At 52.5% G+C, this 13,108-nt stretch overlaps 1 protein-coding gene across 4 annotated transcripts; it reads left to right on the forward strand.

Annotated features, from left to right (window-relative positions):
- The first annotated feature begins 20 nt into the window (after positions 1 to 20).
- Positions 21 to 5,334, forward strand: SLC27A3 (solute carrier family 27 member 3). 4 transcript variants are annotated; one of them, XM_079922908.1, is made up of 10 exons: positions 21 to 1,136; positions 1,483 to 1,692; positions 2,028 to 2,186; positions 2,752 to 2,876; positions 3,152 to 3,346; positions 3,453 to 3,543; positions 3,653 to 3,851; positions 4,100 to 4,197; positions 4,323 to 4,453; positions 4,774 to 5,334. In XM_079922908.1, exons 1-10 carry the CDS (start codon positions 488 to 490, stop codon positions 4,948 to 4,950), a joined length of 2,034 nt encoding a protein of 677 aa, XP_079779034.1. In that variant the 5' UTR covers positions 21 to 487; the 3' UTR covers positions 4,951 to 5,334. The 4 variants fall into 4 exon arrangements, with proteins under 4 accessions (XP_079779034.1, XP_079779036.1, XP_079779035.1 ...); XM_079922910.1 differs by having other exon boundaries at positions 3,496 to 3,543; positions 3,760 to 3,851; XM_079922909.1 differs by having other exon boundaries at positions 3,251 to 3,346.
- Positions 5,335 to 13,108: the final 7,774 nt, after the last annotated feature.

Genomic DNA, 13,108 nt, shown 5'->3' on the forward strand with positions numbered 1-13,108 from the left:
GAGAGCAGTGCCACCCTCCTGTCACGGGTGAAAACGGGAAGAAAGGGAAAGATGGACTTGGATCCTAGTGCCCTGGCTCTCTGGCCGGGGGTCCAAAGTCCAGCCAGATGTCTAGACCTCCCTTGAGGAGAAAACCTAAAACGGCCCCGATCCTGGGATTAACAGAAGGCGTGAGCACCGCCCAGGACCTGGTAGGGTGCGGGCTGCGAGTCGTCCGGGAGGGAGCGCGCCTAGGGCGGAGCGTAGCTGTGGGGAGGGCCGGGCGTGCGGGGCCGCCCCCCACTAGTACTCCTCCCGGGCCTCTGCTCTCCGCCCGTGGGGAGGGAGGTGGGGGGCTGGGTGGGAAGAGGCGAGTGCCAGCGCGCGCGCTCCCGGGAAGGAGAGGTCTAAGCACTAGAACCAGCGGCCCCAGGTTTTCAGAAGGGAGTATCTGGGCAGTCTGCGAGCGGCTGGGGCCAGACGGGGCCGAGTCGAGGAAGCGGGCACGATGGCCGCCCTCCTGCTGCTACCCCTGCTGCTGCTGCCGCTGCTGCTGCTGAAGCTGCGCCTATGGCCGCAGTTGCGCTGGCTCGCGGCAGACTTGGCCTTCTCTGTGCGCGCCCTACGCTGCAAACGGGCCCTTCGAGCGCGCGCCCTGGCCGCGGCTGCCGCAGACCCGGAAGGTCCAGAGGGGGGCTGCAGCCTGGCCTGGCGCCTCGCGCAGCTGGCCCGGCAGCGCCCCGCGCACACCTTTCTCATTCACGGCGCGCAACGCTTTAGCTACGCGGAGGCCGAGCGCCAGAGCAACCGGGCTGCGCGCGCCTTCTTGCGCGCGCGAGGCTGGGACGGGGGGCCCGGCGGCGGCGACAGCGGCGCGGGGGGCGCCGGGGAAGGCGAGCGGGCGGTGCACGGCGTACGAGACTCGGCGGCCGGAAGCGGAGCTGCGCGGCCCGTGCGGGAAGGGGATGGCGCGGCCCCTCTGGCACCTGGGGCCATCGTGGCGCTGTTGCTCCCTGCCTGCCCAGAGTTCCTGTGGCTCTGGTTCGGGCTGGCCAAGGCCGGCCTGCGTGTGGCCTTTGTGCCCACCGCTCTGCGCCGGGGTCCCCTACTGCACTGTCTCCGCAGCTGCGGCGCTCGCGCGCTCGTGCTGGCGCCAGGTAAGGCTGGAGCGCTCGACCGACGGGGGCGGGGCCAGCCACAGAAAGGGGCGTGTCGGAGGGGCGCAAAGAAGGAGTGGGCTGGGAAGGAGGCCAGGGGTTCGGAAAGGGTGAGGAGACGGGTCTCTGGGTTCGCGAAGGGATAAAGCTGGGTCACTGGTTTCCCAAGGATTTCCGAAGACTTGGGCTCCAGGTCCCAGACCCATGATGGCGCGTCCGTACCGTACTCTTCAGCCTCACTCGGGAGCTCTGCGAGGTGGGGGTGGGGGAACAAATGGAGTAAAGTGTGGGGAAGGCTTCTGGGTAGCGGTAGAGCTGTGGAGCTATGCTTTCCCGCCCCATCCAGAGTTCCTGGAGTCCCTGGAGCCTGACCTGCCAGCGCTGAGAGCCATGGGGCTCCACCTGTGGGCTGCAGGCTCTGAAACCCATCCTGCTGGGATCACCGATTTTCTGGCTGAGGCCTCCGCTGAAGTGGATGGGCCAGTGCCCGGGTACCTGTCTGCCCCCCAGAACATAATGGACACGTGCCTGTATATCTTCACCTCTGGCACCACAGGTGAGGGCTGGACACGATATTTACCTCCAAGAAACTGAAGACAAGGAAGGCAGGGGCCTGGGAATAGGAACTGTGACCTCCTCAGCTCGTAGTCCACTTCTCCAAAGCCCCCAGAGAGGAGGCTGATCCCAGCGGCCATATTTTCTGTCTCGCCAACCCTCCCACCCCTCTTCATTTCCCCACCTCTCCGAACTTACCACATTTCTAGGACGACCTGGCCTGCCTTCTTAGTTTCAGCCTTGCCTCTGCCACTTTCTGTGGGAAACCCAACAGGGCCAAAGCGGGAGACAAGCCTTGGAGCTCAGACCCTTCCCCTGATCTCCCGCTCCCCCCAGGCCTCCCCAAGGCTGCTCGGATCAGTCATCTGAAGGTCCTGCAATGCCAAGGATTCTACCAGCTGTGCGGCGCCCACCAGGAGGATGTGATCTACCTTGCCCTCCCACTCTACCACATGTCTGGCTCCCTGTTGGGCATCGTGGGATGCTTGGGCATTGGTCAGTCTCCCCCACCCCAACCCCCCGTTCAGCCCTCCGGCAGATGTTTATGCCAGCAAACATTTATTAAGTACCTACTGTGGTGTGCTCACCTGGGGATGCTTCCTCAGTCCTTCAGGGTAGAGAATCCAGAGGAAGGAGGCAGGGCCTCCTCTCCAGGAGCTCCTGGTTCAATGCAGAAGCGTCACTTGCATAGACCTACAGGCTGAGCAACTAGGGCGGCCATGCAGTTCACAGAACTCCAGGCGCCAGGGGAGGGGAGGGCCATGACTGTCAGCCCAGGAAGAGGCAAATGGAGAAGAGGGTTGTGGCTTGGGGGCAGGGTTCAGACGATGGACTGCTTGGGGATGGGAGGTAGGGAGAGGGCATTAACGGTGGGAAAGGATGAGGGCCAACTTGGCCTTTGGAAAGTGTGAATGTCACAGCCAGGCCTTTCCGGGGAACTACAGTACAGTGACGGCTGATGCCTGAGAAGGAGGGGGTCAGGACTCCTCACGTGACCCCCCACCCCCCAGCTCTTAACCTCACCTCCTTCCTTCCTCCTCACCCTCTCTGATTCTGGCAGGGGCCACAGTGGTGCTGAAGTCCAAGTTCTCAGCTGGTCAGTTCTGGGAGGACTGCCAGCAGCACGGGGTGACGGTGTTCCAGTACATCGGGGAATTATGCCGATACCTTGTGAACCAGCCGCCGGTGCGTGGGCACAGATCCTGGGCAGAGCCACGAAGGCAGGGAGATGGGCAGTTGGCAGGGGACACTGAAACGGTTGTCTGGGAGTTAGAGGGAGAGGAAGCAAGAAGAAAATGGAAAGGGAGGGTAAGGAGCCTGGGCTGGTAGGATTCTGGTGCTTAGGGCACCTCAAGGAGGTCACGGTGGAAGTGGTGCAAGGAGAGTGGGAGACAGGGCTGCACCTGGGGGAGCTGGCATCTTGGTGTTGAAGCTCCTGCCCCTCCCCCCACTTGTCTCAGAGCAAGGCAGAACATGGACATAAGGTCCGGCTGGTGGTGGGCAGCGGGCTGCGACCAGACACCTGGGAGCGCTTTGTGAGGCGCTTCGGGCCCCTGCAGGTGCTGGAGACGTATGGACTGACAGAGGGCAACGTGGCCACTTTCAACTACACAGGACAGCGGGGTGCTGTGGGGCGCGCCTCCTGGCTTTACAAGGTGAGTTACAGGAGGAAACTGGAGAACCTGTGGAACGTTGGGGGGCTGCTGGGGAGGGGGCTCGTGCAACTGAAATGACCCAGTGCCTGGGTCTCCCTTCCCCCAGCATGTCTTCCCCTTCTCTTTGATTCGCTATGATGTCACCACAGGGGAGCCGATTCGGAACACCCAGGGGCTCTGTGTGGCCACATCTCCAGGTTTGTGTCCAGGCGGGGTGGGTAGGGGTGGTGGAGCTGGCTGGCAGAGGAGGATTGGACTTGGAGAGTGTGGTGGGCGGCGGCCCCCTGACCCCAGTGACTCTACCAGGTGAGCCAGGGCTGCTGGTGGCCCCCGTGAACCAGCAGTCACCATTCCTGGGCTATGCTGGGGGGCCAGAGCTGGCCCGGGGAAAGCTGCTGAAGGATGTCTTCCAGCCTGGGGATGTTTTCTTCAACACTGGGGACCTGTTGGTCTGCGACGACCAAGGCTTTCTTCGCTTCCACGATCGTACTGGAGACACCTTCAGGTATCTGCCCCCAACTCTCTGATTTCTCTCCTGGGCATCCCGTCTCTGTGACCCAAACCCTCTAAACCTCCACTCCCTAATCTGCCCCAACCCAGCTTCTCACCTAAGCTCTCATCTCCAGCCTCCTAAACACGTCTTCCCCAAGACCTTCTGGCACCTCGCCCTCATCCCTGACCTCTTTCTCTCCCCACCAATCTCATTAGGCCCTGACCCCTGACTCCCAGTTTCCAATTTCTGCTCTCTGGCAGGTGGAAGGGGGAGAATGTGGCCACGACCGAGGTGGCTGAGGCCTTGGAGGCCCTGGATTTTCTTCAGGAGGTGAACGTCTACGGAGTCACTGTGCCAGGTGCCCGGCCATGGGGCGGCGGGGACCCGGCCCACCACCCTGAAGTGGTATTCCTTGGGCGCAGGGAGCATGAGGCCTCGTGGTGGTCAGCTACCACGGCTGACCCTGCCCCCCACGCCCACCAGGGCACGAAGGCAGGGCTGGGATGGCAGCCCTGGTTCTGCGTCCCCCCCACTCTTTGGACCTTGTGCAGCTCTACGTCCGTGTTTCCGAGAACCTGCCACCTTATGCCCGGCCTCGATTCCTAAGGCTTCAGGTAACCAGCCACTCCTGCCCTGACCCTTTACCTCACCCCGTATATCTGCAGCAGTCAGTGGCTCCCAAACCCCACAAAGGGACCCCCACGTAATACATTCTGTGAAGAGAAAGAACAGTTCCTTCCCAGACACATGCTTCTCACCCCCTCCATCCTCCAGGCCTGGCCCCTTCTCTTCCCTGTCACCCCCTCCCCTAAACCCTGACCTCATCCCCCCCTCCCCCCAGACCTGCCCCTTAACGAAACTCAGGCGATTTCCCTGAGCCACTGGGGCAGAATACCCCTTCCTTCAGCCCCCTTTGACCCCTCCCCCTCCCCAGGAGTCACTGGCCACCACAGAGACCTTCAAGCAGCAGAAGGTTCGGATGGCAAAGGAGGGCTTTGACCCAAGCGCACTGTCCGACCCCCTCTACATTCTGGACCAGGCTGGGGGCGCCTACCTGCCCCTCACACCTGCCCGGTACAGTGCCCTCCTGGCCGGGGACCTTCGCATCTGAGAGCCTCCACACCAGTGTGCCTGAGGGAGGGACTTTGTGGGGTGGGGTTATTGCAGGTGTATCAGCCGCCGTCAGGGATCTCTTCTATACCAGGTTTGTAATCTTTATTTTGTAATAAATGTGGCCAGAGCCCATCTGGCTCTGTCTTTCTCATCTACAATATTCGCTTCCCTGTCTGTCTGTGGAACTGCTTTTCCCGCAGACATTTTCACCCGCCCGGAGCCACAGGCGCTCCTGCCCTGACCATGTGGCCTGAGCTCAGTGTCTGGACCTCAGTGTTTTTCCTCTCAGGTGACCCCGTGTGATCCTTGTCCTTGGAAAACCCCTGATGACTGATGTCTGTCTGTGCTTGTGGATATCCTGTCCCAGTTTCACTCCCTGAGTGCAGGGCCCCCACTGCTCTCTCTGGGGAGCCAGAGGACCCAAGGGATTGGTTCAAATGGCCGAAGTGGACAGAGGCACAAATGCTACCCCTGTGGACAGCCAAAACATCTCCACAGACTCACGTGTGGTTGGGGCCTGGGGAAGGGTCTCAACCGGGCAAAACAGAGGTTTGATTTTGGGTTAAAGGAACCTCCCTCTCCCCTCACTGGCTGGCTTTGATAAGGGTGCGGCCACTCAGCCCCCCACCTCAAACGTTCCCGATTTTACCCACTCTTAGTTCTATATTCCCAGAAATAGCAGCCCAGGGTGGGGCCCCTCAGGTTCTGGGGAGACTTTGACTGAGGCCCGTCTTGGAGCAGGGCTCAGAGTGCACGTATGCACGTGGTGGCAGAGGGATGGGGGAATCAAAAGGGAAAAGTCCTGTCCTTGGCCCCTAAATGAGGCGTCAAAAAAGTTAGTCAGGGGCTTCCCTGGTGGCGCATTGGTTGAGAGTCTGCCTGCCGATGCAGGGGATGCGGGTTCATGCCCCGGTCCGGGAGGATCCCACATGCTGCGGAGCGGCTGGGCCCGTGAGCTATGGCCGCTGGGCCTGTGCGTCTGCAAAAAAAAAAAAGTTAATCATCAGGGAGTTCCCTGGTGGTCTAGTGGTTAGGATTTGCGCTTTCACTGCTGTGGCCTGGGTTCAATCCCTGGTTGGGGAACTGAGATCCCGAAAGCTGTGTGGCCAAAAAGAAAAAGAAAAAAATTTTTTAAATAAATAAATAAAACTATGATTCAAGATAGGTTAAAAAAAAAAAGTTAATCATCTAAAAGCTTGCAATGCTGAAACTGCTGCTTGTCTTAGAACTAAAACCCCTCCCCCTGTTTTAAGCTGTGGGTCCTCAAAAAATTCTACTACATTCCCTTGGGTTATCTTTCCCCTTCCAACCCCTCTCCCCAACCTGAGAGGTCTGGGAACGCACTCCATCACCAATTTTGGGTCCTTATGGCTAACCCTTCTGTTCCAAAACATACACCTTGTCCCACCCTCCACCAACAAACCCAGTTCAGCGTCACCAACAGACTAGAGGCACACACAATCCCTGTTTCATTTGGTCGAAATCTGTGCTGTACAATATGGTAGCCGCCAGCTGCATGTGCCCAGTGAGCGCTTGAGATGTGGCTGGTCTGCAGCAAGATGTGCCGTGAGTGTGAAATGCACACCGGGTTTTAAAGACTTAGCATCAAAAATAAAATAAATTTCAGGGAATTCCCTGGCGGTCCAGTGGTTAGGACTTGGCACTCTCACTGCTGGGGCCCAGGTTCTCAATCCCTGGTTGGGGAACTAAGTTCCCGCAAGCGACTCAGCCAAAAAATAAAAGAAAAAATATTTCATTAATAATTGTTTATATTGCTTACATGTTGAAATACTATTTTGGATGTATTGGGTTAAATAAAATATATTAAGATGAATATACTTTTGTAAATTTGGCTACTAGAAAATGCAGAATTACATATCAGCCACGTTATATTTCTACTGAAAAGCGCTGGCCTAAGTCCTGTCCCCAAGTCTCCCTCTGCAAACACACAAATACTGAGTGTAATATGTCAGCTGTCCCTGTTTGATGCCTGCTTTTGTGCAGCTGCACTTTAGCAAGGACAGTGAGAGGAGGGGCTTCTGTTCCAATAGGCCGATCCAGGTGGCTGGGCCTGGCACGCTGCCCTCCAGAGTCGTAGCTCTTTGAACCAGCTTTGTCACAGAGGCTACATAACTAGTGCTAGAAATTGAGAGCTGCAAGAACACACAGTTTGGATCCGAAAGAATTAGGTTTTCCGTTTACCACAATTAAAAATAAAGTAAAATGCACTTTAAAAGAATTGTTTTCCTACCCTACCCAAAAAAAATCCAGTGAAATAAAATAAAATGGAATTATGAGAAATTTGCCAAGATCAAATAGGTTGGTCCTCAGGTGGTGAGTTCCCTTTCTGAGGAGTCTTGTCCCTGAGACTTTGGACGCTGGAGTGGGAGGGTGGTGGAATCAGAGAACTGTCTCACCCCATCCTCAGACCAAGGCAATGGTCTCAGCTTTGCGTCTGTGGATTCCCCGGGCTACTTAGGCCACGTGTCCTTGACAAATACCGGGCACTGTATTTTACCAGTGTAAAAAGGCACTGACGTAGGCAAACCACGCTGTCTTTTTACAGCCCGTGGCTAAGAATAGTTTTTATGTTTTTACATGGCTGAAGAAATCAAAAGAAGACTATTTCATGACATGTATGGGATTCAGACTTCAGAGTCCATGAGTAGTTCTATTGGAACAGGCCACGGGCATTCCTATACATACTGTCTATGGCTGCTTCTGTACTACAGAAACAGAGTTGAGTAGTTGTGACAGAGACCATATGGCCTGAAAAGCATAAACTATTTACCGTGTGGCCCTTGACAGACTGCCCACGCCTGCTCTAGGGCCTCATCCCTACCCCGCAGCCGGGCTGCAGTTTTCCCCGCGCGCAGGGACAGGGAGTGTCAGGAGGAGCCCCCCGGCGATGCTTGGTGACCGCTCCCTGTAGGGCTTGGCAGAAAGCTCCCAGGACGGGGTGCTGCCTGAACCGATTATGTGGGGAAAGGCAGTAACGCGCCCCTAGTCCTGCTCATTCCCGAGCGCCCACGCGCTGGCAGGCTCCAGGTGGCGGCTAAGCACACTTGCGGAAACCTAACCTGGGCCGCAAGCAGGGATTGGCGCCGGCTGACTCGCCGCAGCCCACGTCCCCGCGCACGAGGGAGGCGGGGCAAACCGGGGAATGGGAGGAGTCATCCTGCATGGGCGGGGCGAAGCCCCTCCGCGCCTTCCGACGCAGAAAGACGCCTGCGCACTGCCACCGCCCCGAGCTCCCGGTAAAATTAAGAGAAGAACGGAGGGGCAGGGTCAAGGTAACTGAAGTTCTCTTTGGGCCTCTAGGGAACAAGTGCGGAAACTTTTTTTTTTTTAATTGAGCTATAATGCAAGTGCCATAAAATTCACCCTTTTAAAGAGTAAAGTTGTATTCATAGAACATAGCCACTATCTAATTTAGAACATTTTCATAACCCCCGAAGAAATCCCTACCCATTAGCATTCCTCCGTCACCCAGTTTCTGGCAACCACCAGTCTGCATTCTGTCTCTATGGATTTGTCTATTCGGAACATTTCATATAAACGGAGTCATATATGTGACCTTTTGTGTACTAGTGGCTTTCACTTAGCGTAATATTTTCGAGGTAGGTTCATCCCCGTTGTGGCGTGTATCAGTACTTCTTTGCTTCTTATGGCCTAATAATATTCTCTTGGAGGTATATACCACAGTTTGTTTATCTGTTCATTAGCTGATGGAATTTGGGCTGTTTCCACTTTTTGGCTATTTGAACAGTACTGCTGTAAACATTTGTGTACAAGTTTTTGGACAAAATATTTTCAATTCTTTTGTGTGTATACCTAGAAATGGAATTGCTGGGTTTTATAGAAACTCTGTGTTTGACTTTGAGAGGAACTACCAAACTATTTTCCACAGTGGCTGCACAATTTTACATTCCCACCAGCAATGTATGAGGGTTCCAATTTTTCTACATTAAAAAAAAAAATATTTATTTACTTATATATTTTGGCTGTGCCGGGTCTCAGTTGTGGCATGCGGACTCTCAGTTGCAGCATGCATGTGGGATCCAGTTCCCCGACCAGGGATGGAACCCGGGCCCCCTGCGTTGGGAGCACGGAGTCCCACTCACTGGACCACCAGGGAAGTCCTTCTACATCTTCACTAACACTTTTTATTGTCTTTTGACTGTAGCAGTCACGGTGGGTGTGATATGGTATCTTGTTGTGGTTTTGATTTGCATTTCCCTGATGGCTAATAATGTTGAACATCTTTTCATGTGCTTATTGGCCATTTGAATATTTTCTTTGGAGAAATGTCTTTCCAAATTATTTCCTTGTTTTTTAATCGTGTTATTTGCCTTTTTACTGTTGAGTTGTGAGAGGGTTTTGTTTTGTTTTTTGTTTTGTTTTTATAATGTACTGGACTCAAATTCCCTATCTCATATAAGATTTGCAAATATTTTCTCTCATTCTGTGGTTTGTTTTTTGCTTCCCTGATAGTGTCCTTTGAAACACAAAGATTTTACATTTTGATGAAGTGCAGTTTGTCTACTTTTTTATACAGGGAGAATATTGCAAGAGTTAGTTTTTCCCTAAGGACAAATAAAGATATAAAGATATGTTACATTTCATTTGGTAGTGTACATGTTAGTAGAATTGGTATTATTTGAAACTATGGCATATTGTATAATAATAAACGTTAGGAGTCATTGTTTCCAGAGCAAGAGAAAAGAAGATATAAGTATAAAAAAAAAATAAGTGAAGTAAAAATCTTATAATGGCACTGAAAAAGCCTAGAAGCAACGGACAGTTTGACAACAGTGAGATCTCCCAGCACCCAGGTCCTTGGAGGAAAGGTTGGTTCCAGGTCGGCAGGAAATACTCAGGATGAGCATTGGGGCATCTTGTGCTGGAAAGCAAAGATATCAAGAAATGCGGTAACAGCAAAAGGACACCAAGCTCCCATTGCCTAAGATAGGGCAATCTGAACTGTCAAAAAGATTAATGGAGGCCCTTGAAACACTGAACATACAAAATGTAGCCATTCAGAGTGATACTAAAAGGGGCTAGGAGGATAAAGGGCTAGAGGGGGAGAGAAACATGTGGGGTAGGACACCAACTCCTTACTCTGAATACTGGCAATTAAAGGAAAGAACTAAGCGTTTGTCCCTCCTTTCCTGCATGAATTGTATTTCAGGGTTACCAAATTGTCCTAGTTGATGAGGGAAAGTTCTTTACAAAAGAACTCCAGTTAATGAGTGAGAAAGGAATTATAGAACTGGAAAATTACCATTTTGCAACCCCTAATGAAATTGAGGCAGGAAATTATCATCAATGAATAAAACTATCAGATGAAAGGCTGATGGGGAGTTTTACAAGGGAACGATCAGGTTGTCACCACCTGAAGCCACCACTCAATCTTATTTATTTATTTATTTATTCATTCATTCATTCTTGGCTGCGTTGGGTCTCCGCTGCTGTGTGTGGGCTCTCTCCAGCTGCGGCGAGCGGGGGCCCCTCCTCGTAGCAGTGCACGTGCTTCTCGTTGCGGTGGCTTCTCTCATTGCAGAGCATGGGCTCCAGGCACATGGGCTTCAGTAGTTGTGGCATGCTGGCTCAGTCGTTGTGGCTCACAGGCTCTAGAGCGCAGGCTCAGTAGTTGTGGTGCACGGGCTTAGTTGCTCCGCAGCATGTGGGATCTTCCCGGACCAGGGCTCAAACCTGTGTTCCCTACACTGGCAGGCGGATTCCCAACCACTTCACCACCAGGGAAGTCCCACCACCACTCAATCTTAGAATCACTAAAAGTGGAACCACAAGGCATTGCTTGCCTCCTGAAGAGATGCAGTATGCAGCACACAGCACTGCCTATAAGGTTTTCTTTCTTAAAAGTGGAGCCTGAAGCTAACCAAGCCTCCAGGGCCAATATCCATTTACAGAGGAACATATATAATAACCAAAGAACTCAAACAGATCCAGAATACAGTACTTCTACTGGAAATTTTAAACAGTCTCTTCAACAACTCAATGATATATGAGAGAGGCGGAGTGGGGGCAGGGCTTGCCTCAATTAGATCCTTAAGACATAACCAAACGTAGCCTAGCGTATGGACCTTGTTACGACTGAAAAAAAAAGAGTAAAAAGACACTTTTGAGACAGTTAGGGAAATTTGATTATGGACTAGTTATTAGGTGATATTAAGAAATTATTGTTACTATAATAGGGAAGAAACTATTCTATTACAAGTTAACCACTAAAGGGATGTTGCCTATAAGCTTAGATTATACATAATGGCCCATCTCTGGGAACCCTGCCTTCCAGGAAAAGATAATTAAGCTAAAATACCTTTGATTAGCTCACAGAAAACATCCTGACCAGGCCCACCTGGGAATGGCTTCAAGAAGAGAGAAATTAACACATCCTGGAACCAGGACTTTACTCCCTCCCCCTTAGTATAAAAGAATCCTGAATTCTAATTCGGAGAAGGTGGTGCTTTGGGAAGTTAACCCGTCGTCTTCTCGGTCTGCTGGCTTTCCGAATAAAGTCACTGTTCCTTGTCCCAGCAACACATCTCTCAATTGATTGGCCTGTCGTTCGGCAAGCAGTATGAGCTCGGACTCGGTAAAAAATTTTGGTGAAACCATCTAGGACTCTTGTGCTAGAGGCCAGCCAACGCAGTTGGGGAATTTTTGGGTAAGGCCCTAGCAGCTACCAGGATCACTTGTCCTGAGGATCTTCCCCTCACAGTTCCCCAAAATGGCACTGGCTGCCCCAGCACTTGGCAGTTGGAGCAAAGAATCAACATCCGGGAGGCGACGGGCTCAATACAGCAGGGTAAGTCGCTCGCTCTGGTGTGCAGCTGGAACTCGATTACCTCTGTTTGGGGCTTTTTTTCTCTGGAATAAGCCAGTTGGTTTTGTATTCGAGTGGGGTACCCTGTTAGAGGAAATAATTGCTGGGTTTTTTTACCCAGTTTGGATCTGGTTCGTTTGTTTCTTTGGATGCTAGCACGTGTGTGCGCCATTTGGTTTTTTTTGTTTGTTGTTTTTTGGCTGCATTGGGTCTTCGTTGCCGAGCACAGGCTTTCTCTAGTTGTGGCGCACGGGCTTAGTTGCTCCGTGGCATGGGGGATCTTCCTGGAACAGGACTTGAACCCGTGTCCCCTGCATTGGCAGGCGGATTCTTAACCACTGCGCCACCAGGGAAGTCCTGCCCCTTGGGTTTTGTTTGTCTTGTATTTCTGTCTTTAAAAATTGGGGAATGTTTCAACTCTCCATAAAGAAAGTCCTCTGGGGCGCATTTTGGATAAGTGACCTGATGACAGCTATGAAGCCATGACTGAGAGGAAGATGATATTTTATTGCAACAATGTAGCCGTAGTACCTGTTAGGATCTCCACAAGGGGTTTAGGCAGGTTTACTTTGGGAGCCTGTGCACCATGTACCCTCACCTTTGCTGTGTTAATTACATTGTTTGTGGTCTCCTGTGTTGTTGGTCTGGATCCAACAGCTCTCCGAGGCGTCACAGTCACATTACGTGGGGTTGAGTTGATGGTTCTTGTGATATGTAAAAAACCCCAAGACCAAACTTGAGGGTTTACTTAGGGTTTTCTGTTCTTTGGGGTTTTCATTTCATTTTGTTTTGGTACCATTTCTCCACTTACAGACTGATGTCAGTGGAGGAAAGGACATTCCCAGGGAGAAGAGAAAGGTTCCACTTGGTTTCTAAAATCACCAAAAGCCCCACCCCAGAACCCAGTCCGGCTGGTGGATGCCAAGGCAAAAGGTATCCTTCTAATGGTTACGGTGGCCTTTGAATGGCTCTGTACCTATTCTGTGAAGAAGTGGGGAAGAATAATGAAATTTTCTTTGTGCAAGCATTTGTGCTGTTACATCAGGGTGAGAAAAAGTCAGACAGTTGTCACTTTGTGGTAAAAAAAACCCAAGGGAAAATCTGTCATGCAGGAAGAAAAGAAAGGGAATGAGGGTGAGGGTATGTTGCTCCAACCTCCGGCCAAGCTGGCTGTCCAGCTGCTCCAGCTGTTATGCCAACATGTCCACCCCTTCCACCGCCTCCCATTCCTATCCAGCCCCAGTTCCCAACGCTGGGGCTCAGGAAGCGGTCAGACTGTCTCCCCCTCCCTACAGGGCTCAATTAGAAA

This window comes from Stenella coeruleoalba, assembly GCF_951394435.1.
Source record: "Stenella coeruleoalba genome assembly, chromosome: 1".
NCBI lineage: Eukaryota > Metazoa > Chordata > Mammalia > Artiodactyla > Delphinidae > Stenella > Stenella coeruleoalba.